Source organism: Triplophysa rosa, linkage group LG11 (assembly GCF_024868665.1).
Source record: "Triplophysa rosa linkage group LG11, Trosa_1v2, whole genome shotgun sequence".
Taxonomy (NCBI): domain Eukaryota; kingdom Metazoa; phylum Chordata; class Actinopteri; order Cypriniformes; family Nemacheilidae; genus Triplophysa; species Triplophysa rosa.
The window spans coordinates 2,850,982-2,870,770 of record NC_079900.1 but is presented as its reverse complement, the minus strand read 5'-3'; the positions used below and the strand labels follow the sequence as shown (position 1 = coordinate 2,870,770).

General features: G+C 40.0%; 2 protein-coding genes and 1 long non-coding RNA gene across 8 annotated transcripts in view; 2 read left to right on the top strand and 1 right to left on the bottom strand.

Moving 5' to 3' along the window:
- The first annotated feature begins 20 nt into the window (after positions 1-20).
- LOC130561885 (uncharacterized) lies at positions 21-1,865 on the top strand. Its single transcript, XR_008963877.1, has 3 exons — positions 21-480; positions 852-917; positions 1,050-1,865. It is a non-coding gene; the product is annotated as an uncharacterized LOC130561885 (long non-coding RNA).
- A 1,106-nt stretch (positions 1,866-2,971) lies between these two features.
- pam16 (presequence translocase associated motor 16) lies at positions 2,972-4,379 on the top strand. The gene is made up of 5 exons (XM_057346507.1): positions 2,972-3,104; positions 3,423-3,507; positions 3,746-3,882; positions 4,007-4,072; positions 4,195-4,379. The coding sequence occupies exons 1-5, from the start codon at positions 3,102-3,104 to the stop codon at positions 4,282-4,284; spliced, it is 381 nt and encodes a 126-aa protein (XP_057202490.1). The 5' UTR covers positions 2,972-3,101; the 3' UTR covers positions 4,285-4,379.
- A 549-nt stretch (positions 4,380-4,928) lies between these two features.
- The window catches only part of glis2b (GLIS family zinc finger 2b), a 29,421-nt gene continuing 14,560 nt past the window's right edge, over positions 4,929-19,789 (bottom strand). For 2 of the 6 annotated variants that reach the window (XM_057346476.1, XM_057346475.1), the window contains exons 2-7: positions 12,258-12,462; positions 12,041-12,171; positions 9,280-9,459; positions 9,079-9,212; positions 8,222-8,340; positions 4,929-8,149 (exon numbers count right to left, since the gene is read on the bottom strand). In XM_057346476.1, the coding sequence (XP_057202459.1) occupies positions 7,464-8,149; positions 8,222-8,340; positions 9,079-9,212; positions 9,280-9,459; positions 12,041-12,171; positions 12,258-12,435 (1,428 nt within the window). In that variant the 5' untranslated portion in view covers positions 12,436-12,462 and the 3' untranslated portion in view covers positions 4,929-7,463. Of the gene's footprint in view, positions 8,150-8,221; positions 8,341-9,078; positions 9,213-9,279; positions 9,460-12,040; positions 12,172-12,257; positions 12,463-13,316; positions 13,644-18,261; positions 18,503-18,592; positions 18,734-19,789 lie in introns of those variants that run through there. The other 4 variants (XM_057346473.1, XM_057346477.1, XM_057346474.1 and 1 more) reach the window with 4 other exon arrangements.

Below are 19,789 nucleotides of genomic sequence, written 5' to 3'. Positions count from 1 at the left end.
TGCATCGAGTCTTGCGGACCTTTAAAGTCCCAGTGAAATTAAAAATAAAATTCCTGTTTTTTCATGAAATATTGCAGCGTTTATTGTGAATAGCTTACCAATGTGGGTCATTCTCTTCTTAACATTCATGGCCCCTCATTATCTTCAGTTAAAATCTAAAAAAGCACTTCGGTCCTGTATCAAAGGAAGTCGTGCCACTCGGCAGTCATGTTCACAACGCCTCTGGGCAGCTATTTACGTCATAGCACCTGGTCCAGGTTTCGCCTTGCCCTGGAATCCGTTGTAGGCCTCCTCATGGTCACGATCTGCAAAAGCCTGATGTTTTCCGTCTTCTTACGGGTGTTCTTTAGCCAGTATGACCCGGAACGATTCGGGTCATACTGAATGAACATATTTGACTGATAGCACGGTCTGTCACTCCTCGATGCTTTCTCTTTCAGGACAAGTGCGAGTTGAAGAGGGAGACGGAACAGAGGACAGGTGATAGATTTGGGCTGCAGTAATGTTTCATCATTATTATTGAATTGAATTTGATTGCCCTCCAGTCATCACTTTTGGCCACTTGGGTACATTTCCGCGTGGTTAAATATTGCACTTCAAGATGTGTTGACTAGTTTTGACGTCAATGACAATAAAAAAACACGTGCACGTACTTGTAAATGACCTGTGTAATGTTGAATCTTATCACATATGAAATGAGTAACAAAGCTAATTTAGAGGTTGTGAGTTTACGAGTAAATACTGTATTTATTTGTCCATTTAAATCATCGATGATGTCACAAACGTTATGATTTCTGTATGAGCAGTTTTTCAAAAGATAAAACAAGCGTTTTTAAAATATCTTTTGACAGATCAGACGTCGAGCGGTGACAACGAGGAGACGCTCGGAAACCCTTACCCCAAAGATGTCAGTGAACGTAAGTGTGGGGAAAAAAATGAATACATGGAAAATACAGCTCATCGAAAAGATGCGTGATTGGTCTTTTTTTAAATGTGCTTTAAAAACATTGAATGATTTGAATAAAACCAAAACATAATGTTTTCTGTAGGAAGAAAGCCCTCACCATACGGTACGTCCAACTCCTCAAACAGATCGATGAGAAACACCACCGACTTAAAGAAATGGCAAAAATACAACACAGGTTCTTCGAGCTTATGTGTAGTGTAAGTTTACTCACTAAACATTTAGATGTTTTATTTAAAGTGTCTTAGAGCGCTTTCATTGATCAGTTTGTGTTTCTCTGGGGCTCAACCCCATGACCTCTGCATGTATTACTGCTTGTTTCTGTGTTTAGGAGTCTGTGTACCCTTATGAAGATGACTATGGGCACATGCTACCGTGTTGTTTTTTTAATTTATTTTTAGCTTCAGCTGGTTATTTTAGTTAGGTAGATAGAACTGTTAGTAAAATAAGTTGGCAACTTTAGTTTTATAGATGAAATACTGTATATTTTTATAGTTAGCCTACATACAGTATATAGTTAAAGTTTTATAGTTTAGTAGTTGTAGCAAGGGGTTGTTTAGGCTAGTTTTGTCATATAGTTTACAGTATTTAAAGAGAACAAAAAATAGCTTTTAGCAGTTCTTGTAGCATCTAATACTTTAAAACTCTGAAATTTGCTTACATCACCTTGTGGAGGTAAATCGGATTGGGTTTCCTAGGTTTTTGAGGAGGGGTTTCTTCTTCAGGTATTTGTAACTTAATGTATAACTTCTTGGTTGCACAAATTGGCTATAATAAAGATCTGTGTCATATTACGGTATTTGTTACTGAACAGCCCTCCTGTCACTACATATGTTTTTATACTCAAAAACATTAAAAAATGTTATATATGTACAGTTTGTGCAGAATAAAAGTCATTAGTCTCCCCACAATGTAATTTGAAACGTGCGCGTGCGTGTGTGGTCATAAAGCACATTTGTAATGACAGTGATCATGTAGTATGATATTGGCTCTCTGATAAATACTAAGTAGAACAATGTCACAAATGTGACAACTACAATATTTTAGTATACATTAAAAAAATTACGAATAATTGTGTTACCTATTAAAGTAAACATATCAAATGCACATTTGCGTGATAATGTGTAGGTACTAGGGTTGGGAATCGTTTCAATTTTATCGATTCCGATTCTGATTCTGCTTATCGATTTCGATTCTTATCGATTCCCAGTTTTGATTCCACAGTTGAAGTAAAACATTTAGATATCAACCTGTATGGTCATTTAGCCTGCTTATTGACTTGTTTGCAAAATATATTTATATATTTATGAGCACCGTTTTGTGTATATTTACACATAGAAACACACCTTTTCTGATTTATTACAATTTGTATTATCATAGTTGAACTACATCATGGTTAAACTGCAGTTACTATAATGCAACTATGGTTAATTTGTGATTCCTGTGCTTTAATGCAAATTCTATAGCTAAACTACGCTTACTATAGTAAAAAATATCGATAATTTTCATAAGGGCTTTTATTGAGATATCAGCAGATCATGCAACGCATGTACTTTTCTGAAAATATGCACACAGGAATTCATAAGAGGAATTCAAATTTTAATCTCAAGTATCCGATTCCTGTTCCTTTCGATTCCGATCCGATTCCTAGCCTTTCGATTCCGATTCCAAATTGGAATTGATTTTCGATTCCCAACCCTAGTAGCTACCAAGCTCGCCGTTCTCCGTCCAGCAGGTGTCAGTGTGCGTAACAAAAAGTTAAGTTACAGACGCAAGAGGCAGAAGAACGTATGTACTCCACGCAGATCTTAAACGAATGAAATCTGTGCAGAAATGTAAACGTTGTTTTGCTTTTTATTCAGAAATGCCACAGCTCCCCGTTTACTTCGTATCTATGGTTTACTCGTATGCGTTTTAAAGGCAATTTCGCCCTTTCAAATATGGCGGCGCCGTCGATCCACGATTCCGCGGCCAATGCGGTGTCCATGGTTTCTTCTCCATCCAGCAGGCGTCAGTGTGGAGTATCTGGGTTTTTCTTCTTCTCTGGTGATTTGTCGTGTGTGCTCAACCTTGATGGAGTTACCGTACACGTGAAATCAAATGTCTGATCCGCGTGTTTGATATCGTCACAGCACAGATGGTATGTTCACTGTTCATTTAACGTATACCCAAACATCTTTGTCGTTTATCTTCGGTGCTATCTAAACCACTCATGAATGTTCTCGATCTTTCCAGAGAGATGTTATTATGACACAACCTTGTATAGCACCGTTCTCCTATTTACATCAGATAGGACGTAACGTTCTATGGTTTATTGTGGAATATGGACGATTAACCAATCCGTATGTGCCATGGTTAAAGACACGAGACAAATACATGTTTGGATTACTCATGTCTGCACATATTTATCGCCACATGTTTGTCATTTGGTTGAAATGTCTGTGTTGTGTGTACACAGGCGAGGTATCTGGCTCAGATTATTGTGATGGGGGCTCAGGTGGTCGGGCGAGCTTTCGCACGAGCTCTGCGTCAAGAATTTGCAGGTAACTGTATATTACCTTCAAATGATTGTTAATCTATTAACGATGTCACGTTTTTCAACTGTTTGTCAATGCATATGTTAATGTTTATAGGCATGTCCAAATTTCTTAACATCTTTTGTCAATCCAGATCATGCATATTATTACTTAAACAAAAGATCCAGTAAATGTCTTAGTTTAACCTTACTAGTGATGTATAACGCAAAGGCACAGTGTAACTGTGATGTTTCTGTGAATGCAGCGAGTCAGGCGGCTGCTCAGGCCAGAGGTCAAGCAGGCAGACATTCTGCGGCTGCGTCCAGCTTCACGGGTATGACGGTACAAGAAGCCCAACAGATACTGAACATCTCCACATTAACACCGGAGGAGATACAGAAGGTAAGAGATGTCCAGCAGCAACTCTCCACTGCGTGTCAACTAACCTGACATATGAACGTAAATTGTACATCACATCTGTGAAATGTGTACGTTCTGAAAACACATGGTTTTACATTCCCTTTAGAATTATGAGCATCTGTTTAAAGCCAATGATAAAGCTGTGGGCGGCTCACTCTATCTTCAGTCTAAGGTAAGCGTTCTCACGTCACTTGTGTGATGCTAGAGACACAGCTTTTGTGTTATTCTATAAACACAAGCATCGAAAAGCATGTAGCACTGATTAAAAAACTGTTTTTGTGGTGGTTGTTGTAGGTGGTGAGAGCTAAAGAGCGTCTGGATGAAGAACTGTCCATTCAACAACAACACCAATCAAAACCATCAGACCAAGAGCAGCAAACATAACCCCCCGACCAACAAACATAGGCCTCACCAACCTCCCCCCAACTGTAATTATGACCCAGAACCTCAATAAAGTGTTTTCTTTTTGTACATTAGAACGTCTGTCGTTTCTTAACTCGGACTGAACGGATGATTTCTGGGTATGGACAGGATTTATCTGAAGTTCATGCACCTTTTTTAGAATTGCTGCTTAATGTACAGTCTGTCTTTAAATGTTATCTTTATATAATATTCAAGTATTATTTGTCCATCCATACACGCTTTCAAAATTGTGTTTGTAGATCACCACAGAAATGATTTTACAGTTTGCTTTAGAAAAGAATTAAAAAATGCACTTGAACTTCTTGTTTGCCTAATGTTCCTAAAACTTTTGGGCATAGCAGTAGAACTTATGGATATAGAAAAAAATTCTTCATTGTTTCCAGCGTTTTCAGATCACCTTTTGATGCATCGGTTAATTTCCCTTTAAATAAACACTGATATTTATATTGTATAATACATATAACTGTATTTACAATGGAGGCATTATTCTTTCTTTTTACCCAAACTATAATCCGATGCATCAAGAATACATTTCCCATCCGAGGTCACTTGTTGAAAACCCTTATGCAGAACTCAAGGACAGACAAACAAAAGACGCAACAAAACAGTATATCAAATGCAAATTTATTAAACATTCGTTTCATTGACGTCCTTATCAATATCGTAATAAAATTCCTCTAAAACAGGAGCACACAGCTATGATGTACCAACTGGAGACTGGAGTACAGCTCTAAAGTTCTGCATGTTCAACTTCAGAACATGACGCCGGAAAAATAGATATTTATATATATATATATTTACTTTTCATATACTGTATTACATCTACTTTTCAACTATCATAAAAGGCACTTGGAAAAAAAATCAAAATACTGATATTAAAATATCTCAAAATGTGCAAAAAAAGGAAAAAATACAAATGAATACCGGCCATTCCAGGCCATAGTCTTTTTTTTGTTAACCCTTTGTGCATCTCTGTGAACTGTGTACGTTAGTTCATTTTTATAAACAGGAGTAGGTTCTTGAGCTCGAATAATTTCACTCATCGCAATTTGATTATTTACATTTTTAGTTTTGTTTACCGTACCATATGTTTACTAACTCGGACAACGCTGATGGGTTTTACTGCACAGAATGTTGAAATGTAAATATATAACATCATCCCTGCCATTACATATTTATTGCTCAAGTCTCGAACAATTACAGTCATTTCAGCATCTTTACACAAATGCGCTGTTGTTTTAAGGCTTTTGGACTCCAGAGTGCTCAAAGGGTTAAAGGTTTAACAGCTTATTTGATATTGAACATTGGTGTAGACCTGGAGAGGTCTGTGTCATTGTCAGCTTTCTCCAACCAGCAATAGAAGCCGTGTGTGAAGGGCCGATGGAGAAAGATGGATTCGTTTCGCACGGTACACCCTGGTAATGTCAACACATTTACATTTTTGACTTGGGCGTGGTAAACAATTTGAACCCTTTGCAGTAAAATGTGGATTGTGTAGCACAAACACGCCTGTAATGTATGTCAGGGATGCAAAACCGCGTATGTGTTTGTACAGTTTTTCATGTCTACTAAAGTGAACCTGAATGAATAAATGTATTGGATATAATGCTTGATCGACTCCTGGGCTGGAGAAAGCTGAGCACAGAGCAGCCAGCGAGAGCACAACCGAAGCGACTTCAACATCTGGAAATGTCACGTCCAAAGATATTACGACAGTAAAACAAATATGCATTGATTGTATAGTTTCCACAAAAAAACCCACAAAATATAAACATATGAAATAAGACTCTGAGTGGATTCAACGTTTAGGGGGAGTGGGATTTTTCGGTGGGATTCTTTCAATTGGAATGTTCTTTTATTAGTTTAACCCTGGACGGTACTGAAGAATGTAAATGTGCCTGTTCTAGTACAGAAACTTCGGTTTTACTCCTCCAGAGGAGGTTACGAGCCTGAGTTCAGGAGAGGAGGCTTTATCAAGAGACCATAAATCAATCATGCTTTGGGGAAAACGTATTTAATTGAATTAATTCATATGTATATACTGTGAGTATGTTTATATATGCTTCAATGCCTAGACGTCTGGTTCTTTACTACGAAGTATTCACTCTAATCTGGGTTTATGTCACATTTGGCACAGTGTGTAATGTGGAGGAAAACTGCATTAAAAAAGGTTTTTATTTTTTGTTACACACCCAAATTGGTGTATTGTCAGAGGCTCTTGGGTTGTAGAAAAAGATACACATTCGGTATCAACTGTATCTTTTGTGTGTCCTGCTGTGCAACTGCAATACAGGACAACACTTGTCAGATCCGGCCAGAAGCGTGCGGTACATCTCGCAGCCACTAGATGGCAACAGAGGTGTGTTTTCCTAATTAGTGCCCTTGTCTGCCTTAAAACTCAGTGACTCTGAGCTTTGTGTCTGTAAATCTGTTAAACACAACGGAACTAGTCAAGGTTTCTTTTCCGTGCCCCCTTAGAGGACAGACTGTCGTTCATACACTTTGTCTATTCTTAAACCGAAGCAATATTGCAGTGACACAGCTAGCAGCAAATGCAGTGAGCTAAGGAGGTACGTTTGCGGGTGACCGAAGTGGACGATGTTTAAATGTCTGTTCGGGGATGACAGACATGGTCCTTGGAAACAGTGTATGTAGGTAACCAAACTCAGCACCCGTTAGCTAACTTGACCAGCCCCGGGTAGGTGAGTTTATTTGAACGATCTCTAGCTCACTTTTTTACGGAATGGCTTGAGGGTATGTTCGTTCGGAGCATTGGTTCGTGTAGAATACAAACATAAGATCAGTGCATTGCAAACACTGTCGTCCAAAAACAACTCTTAGATATAAATACATGGAAATGGACCCTTGAAGCAAGAGCGCGGATTTGTAAGACTGCTGTCAAGTGAACAAAAAGAAAGAGTGTAGATAAGAAAGACTAAAGGAGCGTGGAACGGAGGTGAATGTGTCGCCACTGTTGTTTGGCTGTTACCACAGAACACGGCCTCAACATTCAAGAACTGAACTCGGGAGTTAAAAGTTAAGAAGATGGCGACTGCATTTGCTTCGTGAAAACCCCCCACAAGCTCACCTTTGACCTCTGACCCCTGTCCCGCCCCCACCCCTGCCGTGGAATGCGGGGCTCAGTTGACCACAGCTGGCTTCAACACGACCTGGCCAGAGGGAATAACCACCCAAGACAGGGGATCATGGGACGCTCCCGTGGAAAGGTTGAGCACGCCCCCGTGGATCTCGTCCTCCTCACCTCTGGCCTTGCGCTGGTCCCTGCGCTCCGAGGCCAAAAGGGGCACCATGGGTAGCCCGAGCGCCGAAGACGAGAAGGTATGAGACAGCAGGGGAGATTTGGCCAGGCCGAGCGGAGAGCCACCAAAGGACAGAATGGGCGGCCCGCAGAGTCCAGCTGAAGGGGAGCTCGGGCAGCCCAGATTGCTCAGGTCCAGTGGGCGGGGCGACAGGGGGATGGAGCCTCCCAGACTCTGCAGACCGTGGCTGCCCAGGAGAGCAGCTGCCGCCCCAGGAATGATGATGTGGGCGCCGTTGACGTAAGTCAGCTCGGATGCTTTTCCCGCCGCCGGTTTCATCATTGAGCCCACCCCTCCTACACCTCCGTGCTCCTGCGTCACGAAGTGCCCGTGAGCCTTAATATGCTTCCTCAGGGAGCTGGGATCTGTGTAGCGTTTCAGGCAGCCCACCATCTTGCAGTAATAGGGCTTGTCCACGTAATGGGTGCGGGTGTGCTTGAAGCGGTCGCTGGAGTTGGAGTAGCGTTTGTTGCAGCCCTCGTACGGGCAGATGTAGGGCTTCTCTCCTGAAACACAAGCGGCGGGTTAGCGAGTCTTACACGTACTTGTACACTCACCAGGCGAGATGTGACGCTGACCTGTGTGCGAGCGGTTGTGTATCTTGAGGTTCTCCAGACGTGAGAAGCTCTTATTGCAGGTGGGACAGCGGTGAGGTTTCTCGTTGGTGTGAGTGCGGATGTGGATTAGCATCTTGTACCTACCGATGGTGAGAAATAGAAAGATTACAGGATGTTTAGACAAATCTAAAGATAAGCGTTATGACTTATGTAGCGAATAAATTCCCCCTTTTTAAAATAGTCCATACAACTCATGCAATGTATTTCAATTCTTCAAGCCAGTCAAGTTATTATTTACTGAGAATCGTTACCTCCACACATTTCTGAAATGGACTACTAAAATGGCACAGTTGTAACAGAATAAGGGTGAGAAAATAATCGAAATTATATTAATACACAGGTACGTCTGTTAGATGTCTGCTAAAGATCTGGTAAACATCTGCTGTGTATAAACGTCTTAAAAAAACTGTTTTACATACATTCGAAATCATGAACATCTTACGGACTTCTTCTAGATGTCTATATGACATCTGACAGGAGACATCTCAGAGACGTATTGCAGATGAGCAAACAATAAAAAATACGTCTCGCAGATGTAAATGCAGACATCAAACAGACGTCTCCCAGATGTATGTGTGCTACAAGGGTCAGTAAACACAATCAAAAAAGATAACGTTTAATTTGGTTTTACAAGTAAATTCAACTTGCTGTTTTACATTTCGGCCAGTGGTGAGTAAAATACATTGTATCTTATCAAATTGAGCTGAAATAATGAGTAAACATTTCAACATATAAAACATTTTACACAACGCATTTTTAAGTTTGTTTGTGTCTGTACTCTGTTGACAGGTAAAAAGTAGAGGAGGCGAAGAACACACCTGGCGTTGAAGCCCCGCCCTTTGCGTGAACACCCGTCCCAGTGGCAACAGTACCCAGAATCCTTTTCGGGCTTCACATGGAAGTCATTGACATGGTCCACCAAATCTTGCAAAGAGTCGAAAAGCAGGTGGCACTGCGAGGAGAAAACCATTGTAAAAACCCTCATGAAAACCTTCCGCGTTAACAGGTTCGCTTCTCACCTTCCTCCATCGACAGGCCAGCTGTTCGTCGGCGGAGAGATCCGGAGAAGATCGCGTGTCCTTGGGTTGGCGAATGAACATCGAGGAAGGCAGGTGAAGACCTCCTCCTCCGATGGGAACGAAGAACTGGAAGGCTTGAGATGTGGCCCCGCCCTCCACGTAACGGATGTGAGCCGAGTCCTGCGAAATACAAACGCAGGAAAACGTGTGATGTCATTAAATGTATTTAATGCCTGGCATGTGTCTGTTTACACCGGGCCAGCGGTTGAAGTAATTGTTAAAGTGACGGTGACGGCAGAACCGCAGGAGGGCCGTTTTCGGTAATGGCCCTCCCAGCGTGACACTCTTATGAGCATTTCGGTCCATTTCTGCCACCAGCTGTGCTTTTCTGAGATAATGCCTCACCACACTTTCTACACGAGCACAGATGTCTGAATTGAATGTGATCGAGTGAGGAAGACAGTGGGTTTGTTTACATGCACCCGTTTTTTTGTCAATCCGCTTGCCAGTTACAAAAGTAAGTTAATATTGGTTGGTTGGTTAATGATAAAAGCAGTGATGATGACTCTTAACCCTGATAGCACACGTACATTTTCATCTGCAAGACATCCGGCAGATGCTGTTTGCTCATCTGCCCTACATCTCTGAGACGTCTGCTGTCAGATGTCATATAGACCTCTAGAAGACGTCTGTAAGACGTGTAGGATTTAGAATGAATGTACAACAGCTCTTTCTAAGATGTTTAGCAGACGCTTTTACACAGCAGATGTTTTCCAGATCTTTAGCAGACATGTTGTACCTGTGCTATCTGGGAACCCGACAGCGGCGTTGAATCTGTCTGGAAAGCTTTCAGCTATGCGAGAAATGCACGAGATGGAAAATCCCATAAAACCCGTCCGATTCGCTCTGAGCTCAGCTGTGCCAACGTCGAAGTCTTGACCACATAAGAGCCACTGTTATTCATTCCTCGAGCCCTCTGGAAGAGATGGCAAGACTCACAGTAACCGGGCACAGCCAGCAGGATCCCAATTGAATTGTGAGAGAATTGAATTAAGCAGAAAGAACTCTGTGTGGCTCTACCTTGCCGTAAATCTGATTTAACCCCGCGTCCCGTACGCCAGCTCATGAACTGAGAGACATGCTTGTGTGAAGACACACAGGGGGCATTTGATAACATACAATCCCGTCCAGCTCTGGGTCACTGAGGGTAATATCTGAATGTCTCATGTCGAGGGTGTTGAGGGGGATCATTTCATGTTCTTATGTTAATGACTGGTTTTTTTAGTTCTCTTGTTTGGTCACTTAAAGAGGAAAAGCTGAGACGTTTGGCTTCATAGACTGCTTGTAAGCATAGTCATTTATTCAATACTTCAACTCTTTTTTTCATATTGGCTCATAGTTACCAGATAAAGATTTTCAATGGCTGTGTCTGAAATAGCCCCCAATACCCTCAATAAATATTGTACTTTTTTTTTACATTTCTATGCATTTGGCAGACGCTTTTATCCAAAGTGACTTACATTGCTTTATACTATACATTTGTATCCGAGTATGTAAATATTCCCTACATTAGTTCGCTAATATAGTCCACTTGAAGCGAATGAAAACGAGTGAGTGAATTCGGACACTCAGCGCTGCGGGTGCCATCTTCTGCCGGAAATTCGTTCAGCCTGAGCCTCACGATCAGCTAGCCTTAAGTGTACATTGGTTACGATGCATCATGGGATGCATTTCCACTATGAATTCGGACAGCACTAAAAAGGGACGTCTCCATAAATAGTGCACTGTATTAGGGTATAGGGGGCTATTTTGGACACAGCCGAAGATTACTTTATAGATAATGCATTTACAAAGAATTATCATTATAATAAATACAGTAGTCATAAATGAATAAAAATGACTATAGATGGTTTCAACGGATGTATGCGTCTGGCCCAAAGTTAACATGCAATCTGTGTTTGGTTATAATACAGTATAACAATTTATTTTAGATTTAATTTATCTTCATATTCATTTATAGTAATATTTTATTGTATATTAATTGTATTAAATCGAATTAAAACGACTCTAAACGGAGGTCTACCGGAAGTTAAGTTTGGGCCACATATCGTTTATTTAAGTTCATAAGTAAATCGATTAGGAAAAAAACGTCGGCCAAATGCATAAAAATGTAAAAGTAAAAAACTTTAAGTTAAAAAAAGCGGGTTATGGCTCCATGTGTTGTTGCTGCTGAGACCGTCTATATATACTTTGTATTTTCTTTGACGTAAAATGCAAGATTTTATTCATTTTAACGATATTTCTGGTCTATAAATCCAACTTTTCAACTGCCTAATAGATGTAGTATGTAGTAGTACGTAATATAGCATACAGCCGCTAAAAAAAAGACACCGCTCCAAAATTATTTCAGATTTTCTGAATTTACAATTTATAGCGATTAAGTAAAATGATTTTTACTTAACCAAAATCATTTTGGTTTCATTCTGTGAACTAGTACTACTGACAAGATGAAAAGATGTTTGCAGATCTTGATTAGTGCAAAGAAAACAAGTTCATGCTTAAACAACACAATACTAATATTTTGACGTGTATTTTATAGGATCAGTTAAAAAATGAATATATGATGAAATAAGCCTGATTTTATTCACAACTGGAGTGATCTCTTATTTTGTTCCATGGCTGTATACTGTATGTATATTAGTAAATGCATACATTAATAGTATGTAACTGCTTTTCCACATGAGGTTCTCGGGTAACTCACCCCAGGGAAGATGGGGGCCGCGCCGTGTCCGTTGGTGAGATCTGGAGAGCAGGTGGTGTTGCGTGAGGACGGTGACATGCTGAGGTCCACGGCGGGGGGTGTGGGGGTCTCGGACTTGCCCTGCAGGACACCTGCACATCCACATATCACACACGTGTATGTTATACTTGTTACACCGTACGAAAAGTTGTATTGTTTGCTGTGTTGACGTACTTACCTGCATGTGGGGAATCAGGAGACCCTGGGACGATTACTGCGGTACCGTCGTCTGCCATGCGTAGCTGCCCGGCCCCCTTGCCATGTATGGGAGAGGACGGAGACCTGGCGCCTCTGTCCCGCCCATTGACCCGCCCCTTCGGCACTTTGAGGTCCAGCGGCTCATCTAAGGACAGCATGACAGCATGTGGTCCTGAGCCCTCAACCTTCACGGAGAAGAGAGAGGAGGTGAAATATACACTCATGATCCTGACGTCTTTGAGCAATGTTAATACGTTTTCGGACAAAACATGATGGAAAGGTCAAGAATTATAGCGAACATCAAATCACACGTTCGCTAAATATGCTATAAAGGCGAGGAAGACATCAGCATACTTCAAGTTCATCTTAAGTATACTTGAATATACTCGTATACTAATATCAGTGTACCAGTAGTATACTTATAAGTGTACTATTTTACAACTTGGGACTAAATTGGTCCACTTTTTCGTTTATAAAAGTGTAAATACTATATCTCCTTCAGCAAAGAAGCGAAAACGTGACGACATCTTAGTTCTGTGTCAGCCACCGTAGTGCTTCGAAAGGGAGGGGTGGAGTGAGCCGTTGGTTGCAATTCACACCCTCACCGCTAGATGCCGCTAAATATCATACACTGGACCTTTAAGCTTAAAAGAAGAATACTAATAGCATACTCAAATAAACCACCCAAATTTACCTGTATAAACAGTATACGTACAAACCCAGCAGGTAAAATTGCATCCTACAGATGCATGTCAAACACACTTGATGCATACGAAATCACACATGCACGTCTCTTTAAACCTGCTGTTCTCATTAGGAACACTTAGAGCTGCTTTCAAGTTTGCTTTCTCCTTTCCCATTGTCTTACTAAACCACACACACACACAGCGCCCTGAAAAAACATCCCAGATCTTACACAATTACTTCCACTAGCTCTCTCATTCTTTTCGGACTCAAACACGCACATACTGTCCACACAATGCAAGCAGGCAATTACACTCATTACAGTTTCCACATTCCTTCACACACACACACACACCTCTGTGCCCACATCTCTTCCTGCGTGACCCCCACATGGACCCCAAATGTCCGCACACACATGCCTGGAGTCCCACAGAATGCGTGCTTTGAGAAAGTCCGGCTTGTATCCGCATGAGGGAGGTCTGCGAGGTCAAGGCAGGGGTCACGGAGTTCAACAAACCGCAGAGGGGCCCGAGCCATTGGGCCGATAATCAACAGATAACTGCTGTCAGAAACACAGAGACGCATTATCAACGCACACACAAACACACAGAGCATCTTCCATGTGTCCTGAAATGATCCTCGTGGTCCTCCACCCTCCTCTCTTCCCCTGCAGTTCTCAAAGCGTCCAGTTTTGAGTCTTTGATGCTGTGCCAGTAGGATCAGTGTTACAGCAACTAATGTCGACAAAAATGAGAATAAATGTGTTGCGTCACAGGAGAAGTTAATGTGCAATCTGTGGTCTGGTTTCAGTGTCCCGAAGCGGCGAGGGTACGTTTGCACAGTGAACTCGTGCTCTTTCAGGTGGGGTTAGGGATTTGTTAAGGGTTTAGTTAATGATTTTCATGCCATCGAGGGTCAATACAGAGAAAAATGTATTTATCACCTTTTCCAAGTCTATGGAGTCTTAAGATAAGAGATCTTATCAGTTCAAAAGTCAAAGCAGATGTCTGTAATGTTACAGAGTAAAACTGGTTTGTGAAGTGATCAGATGGTAAAAAGTGAAGCGTTGAAGAGGAATAACAAGGATTTCTAATGTCAACAGAAAATACATTTCTTTCAGAGATGATTTTTTTGAGGGTTTATAAAAAATGTACAGCAGTGGCCAAAAGTGATGTCCGGGGACATGTTTCTACAAAATGAACAGACATTAAAGTTTTAAGGTATTTATTGGACAATGGCAAAGTCGACCCATAGCATATCAGAGAAGATCTGTTTTATTCTATACAAAAAATGCATAAAAAAAACAAAAAGCTCATGGAAAATAAGGCCTACAATCTGATCTGTTGATCTTTTATGGTATTATTTGGTCTTTATAAATTCTTTGTCAAGTCTCCTAAAATTCTTCTCAAACTGATCTTCAGTGTATAGTCCGAACACACCAATGCAACATGCGTGCAATACTTTGAATGCATCTTCAATAAAATATCTGAATAAAGTGGGAAAATTGTCCAAAGTTGAACATCACTTTTGGCCACTTCGGATAAGAGTCGGTCAAACGTATTAAAATAAATAACCTTTTTCTTTTATAGTTCTAAAGATATTGGGTCTTAAATCCCACACTCACACTCTTTCCCAAAGGTAAGATGTTGGATGAATCTTTTACATCAAGATTGTGTTGAAGAGATTAAGTCGCAAGGTTTTAGATTTCATCTGACGACAAGAGTGTGTTGGTTTTGTTTATTTTCCGTCCTGCCGAGTTTAGTTAAGTGGTAACACACCTGTGTGTAGTTTTCTAGTGAACCCAGCGACCCCGATGAACCGCTTCAGGTGTGTCTGAACCCAAGACAGAAGCTCTGCTGCCACAGGGAATCATGGGAAATGTAGTTTGGTTGCGTAACATTTACATTGATGCATTTGGAAGACTCTAAAGTGACTTCCGTCATATTCCTTCATACCACACGGCTCGGTCCACAAGGACTCTTAAGGTTCCGTAACAAAAGGCCTTCTGACATGCGGGTTATGGCTCCATGTGTAAACCATTACAGCTCCATGCCTAAGGACAGCTGTAATAAATCATCTCTTCCTTCCCTGTTTTAATTAGCCCCCCAACCTTCCGCGTCCAACATCTCCCCCCTCCACACACACGCAGAGACTTCCGAGAGCGCTCAGGAATGGTACGGTCCAGCCGGAGGAATCTCAAGATGTTGCAAAATGTGTAAATTGGAGAGGAAGTGCACCGTAGCTCAACAGTACCTGCTCATAAATCTGTGACACAGGTCAGAGTTGTTCTCTTTTTGACAGGTGACAGATTTAAAGGGTCACGTGATAACATCAGTTCCTCAGGTGTGGGATGGTCTCATCCCGCCGGGGTTAAAGATCATCCAAACTTTACACGAATGTAATCCCGTGTGAGTTTTAAAGGCATATAGATGAAGTATTAGATAAATATTAGCAGATATGGGCTTATAACAATGAGAGCACTTTTTTCAGACGGACCTCCGTAACCCCGTCAGTAAGACCAGAAATGTGTAAGTGCGAATCACACTTTTAGCTTTAGTGTCCATTAAGTGTCTATTTTATAATCATTCACTTCTAAAGACAAACTCATTTTATAGTTTTATTTGAGTTTTCTTAAAGAGTAAATATTTTGTGATTTTTAAACTTTGGTTTATGGAGTGTCCAACAACAAGTTTACGTTCAAAACACTTTCATTTTCTAATAATAGGCATTTATTATTACTTTACTTCTTGACTGTCTCTCAAATGATTCGTTCGGCGATTCATCTGTCTAATCCCCTCCTTTCTGTCATCCTACTCTGATCTGATTGGTCAGGTGGTCTAGTCTGCTGTGATTGGTCTACCGCGTGCAGCGTCGCAAATGGAACGTAGTGATGCAAATCTGACCCGGAACTGAGATTAGAACGACAGACGACTCGTTCGCGTGATTCAGAGTCGACTCATTTTTTCCCAAGCCAATAACTTTGTTATTCGTTCACTTTCGGCTTTACAACTCGGCAGTCTGCTTACATTCACACACAGCAACGTTACACACTGCATGAAATTTCATTTTAAGGACATTGTAATAGTTAGTTAGTAGTTTTAAAAACGTTTATTTTTAATTTATTTAATTATTTTATTTTCTTAATAGTTTGAACTTTTATTTTGTTATTATTTTTCATATTGATTTCAGTTGCATTTTTTAGCAATTTTGTTATGCGCTTTTGTCATTTTATTATTTTTATTTCGTTATTAAAGTTTATTTTATTTTTATTTTTAGATATGGTTGCATTCTCGTTTATTTCGAGTTAATCATTTTAGTACCTTGTTTTACTTTATTTCCAAGGCAACATTTCTCATTTAGTGTCTTTACTTAAACATTTTTCAGCTAACATTCAGGCCTTCGGTATATTTTAATATTTAATATTTATATTGAAATTTGTTTTCAAGTAGCCTAACTAAATATCGTAATAGTTTTAATTGACTATAATAACCCTGTCTATATTAAAACACACATCAAGATTCTTTGAAGACATTATGACAGTCATGGAAAAAGGTTTTTTGGGGGGGTCAGATAGAGAGAGGATTGATTTATATAAAAATGTCATTTTGTTATGATTTGTTGACATGTGGCTTGATAACGAATCATGATTTCAGAGAATACATCTTTACTGTAGTGTAATTCGTCTTAAATTAATTTTCATTTGTATTTTATAATAGAACTTATACTATCGAAATGAATCTTATTTTAAAGATTGTTTTTTTCCATTAAATCTTTTCTGTTCAAACCCTATTTATCTATTTATTTTGCAGTGAACTAACACAACTAAGATCCTGTGGTGAAGCGCACAGTTTTGTAGCGAGTTCTGCAGAGGTGCTTCGATGAGATAGACCCAAGCGGTAACACTCCGATGTGAAGTTTTGGGAGAGGGTGTTGCTTTGCCCCATGCAGACATCGCAACCCTGCTGCGAGGTTGGCGAGGCTTTAAAAGGCAACATTGTTCCTTGCAGAGTAAACACGGGCCGAAGCAGAGTGGGACGCTGAATGAAAGGGTTTGTACCTCCGGCGTGACCCCGGCAGCGAGAGGCCACCTCACCGCCCCTCTAACCAGACCCTCGCCCCCTGCGCAAGTCACCTGACCTTCCGTTTCCTGGGTAGGGTGATGGTGGGCAAAGAACAGGGTCAGGACGTGGCAGGGTCAATGGGAGGGTGTGGGTTTCTCTGACCTCATGAGGTCAAACCTCACGTGATCCCAATTAACCTGATATTACAGGTCGGGATGCTGTTAGTATGTTTAGTTACTGCCCGCAGGTCATGTCCGAGTGATTTTATTTACAATCTGAGCGAACATCAACGTCACCACAATGTTCTTCTAGTCAAAAAACGGAGATTAAGCTCGCAAGAAACTCATTTAAATGGTCTATTCAAGTGTGCTAATTTTAATTTAGTTTAAAAATGTATACTATAGAAATATGCTGAAGTATACACTTTAGTATACTTGAGATCTATTGACTGAAACGTATTTTTGGCCTATTTTTGACTTGTACTTAATCTTTTGTTCAATATATTCTCTTTTAAAGTATTAAGAAGTATTCTAAGTATACTTGTATATTTTTATGTATAAAAATTAAAAACATAGTAGTACACTTAAAGCAAAAATATATAAACAGTAAACTAATGTTAAGAAAACTTGCAGTAGTTTACTAAGAGCATACTTCAAAGTGTAAACAAAAAATGTGCTACACTTCTAGTATAGTTGCAGTATGAACTAAAAAGCGTTGTGTACTAGTTTACACTTAAATCATGCTTAAAATGATACTATAGTGGGCTAATTTATTCACAAGTAGTATTGAAATAGTATACAACTAGTACAGTGATATTTTGTATACCTACTATATAAAGTATACTTCATGAAATGAACTTGAAGTATCCTTGTTGTTTAAGGCAGTGGTTCTCAAACTGGGGGCCGTGGCCCCCTGGGGGTCCCCAAGATGGATCTAGGGGGGCCACAGATTTTGTGGCATTTTATGAAATATAGAAAATTATCATAGATTTTATGCAATCAAACATCAGAAAAATGACACCACCTACCAAAAGAATTGAGGTTTCAGCATTGTATAACTGAATGTTTTTGGTTTAATAAAAATTCTAAGTTTAAGATTATACGTCTTTATATGGGGGGCCGCAAAGCGATGCACTTAACACAAAGAGGGCCTTACAACGAAAAAGTTTGAGAACCACTGGTTTAAGGTATACATTGCTCCTAAGTTTTACACTTTTGCAAAAGAAAACTGTCAACAGACCATAATTTCCAAACCAGTCGTATTGAAGTGTAGCACATGAGCGCGGGTGATAGCAGGATTTATTGGTGCATAGCAGCGAGTGTACGAAAGTGTGTTTCTTGACTCCAGCTGCTGTGTGAGAGTGTGAAAGCGCATGTGTTTTTCAGCGGCAGTTTCTTTGTACTGAACGCCCAGTGTAACTCTATATTCCCGGCGTTCCAGCCCTGGGAGGTCGTCTACAGGAGGTCTCTTTATCCTCTACAAATACACAAACCAGTTTGAGCTCACATGCCGACACTGGTAAAGCTTTCAGAAACGTTTTACTCTCTTACTCAATGATGAATAAACTTACATTTAATCCGCGGGTCACATATGCGTTCCGCACCGGAGAGCACGATCCGTACGGATCATCCCGCGATCCATTTCACCACGATACCGCAGCGGAGAGGAAGAGGAAACACGCGTTGTAGAGTTGTTTGTCCGTTTAGGGCTGCTGTACAAAACATGGCGGCGAATTCAATGTATGTAGATATAAACAGCTTATTCTAAGGTATTACAAACTTAATGGCTCATTACGTAAGGTCTTTATACACCTCTGAAGAAATAGTTTTGTATATTATATTGCATTTCCGTCAATAGATCCTCCTAAAAACCCCGTATTGTTCCTTTAAAGTAAACATAAAAATAACGGTTCTTAAAGGGTTGTTCACATCGATGCCATAGAAGAACCATTTTTGGTTCCACAAAGAGCCATTCAGTCATTGGTTCTTAGTTTAAAGAACCATCTCTTTCTTACTTTTTTATAATGTGAAGAACCTATTTTGCCACAAAGAACCTTTTGTGAAACAGAATGTTAAAGGTTCTTCGTGGAACCAAAAGGTTCTTCTATGGCATCGAAGAACCTTTTGAAGTACCTTTTTTTTAAGAGTGTATATGTATCTAAAGGAAGTGATATGACTTTAGATATGGCCTGTGTCCCTTGTTGAGTGTCAATGGAAATTTGTTGTGCCTATTTTTTTGTCCACCATGTGAAAATTTACAAAACAATGTATGGCGTCATCAGTGTTGGGCAAGTTACTCTGGAAAAGTAATTAATTACTAATTACATATTCAATAGTGTAATTAGATTACTGTACAAATGACTCTCTTCAAAAAGTGTTTAATTACTGATTACTAATTACTTTCTATATCCTACATCAACCTTGATTAGTTCAGTGATTCAAGGATAGACGTGAACGAAACAGCTCTTAATCATTCAAATAAATAATATTAAACTACATAAAGTAGTATTATTAACTGACCAAAGTATTACAAATGTGAGAATTATACATTAAAGCACGGATTTTAAAGTTAGACTTTGAATTTTGATGTCAATTCCACTTTTACACACACACATATTACACACAGTATTTACTTTAATTACATCAGAAGTAACTGAAATTAAATTACAGAAAAAATAAGAGTAATCCCTTACTTTACTTTTTCAAGGGAAAAGCAATTAAATTACAGTAACTAATTACTTAGCAACTAGTTACTCCCAACACTGGGC

Coding starts and splice junctions, on each gene's coding strand:
- pam16 (XM_057346507.1), top strand. Junction 3,508..3,745: donor TCTGCGTCAAGAATTTGCAG/GTAACTGTATAT, acceptor CTGTGAATGCAG/CGAGTCAGGCGGCTGCTCAG. Junction 4,073..4,194: donor CACTCTATCTTCAGTCTAAG/GTAAGCGTTCTC, acceptor TGGTTGTTGTAG/GTGGTGAGAGCTAAAGAGCG.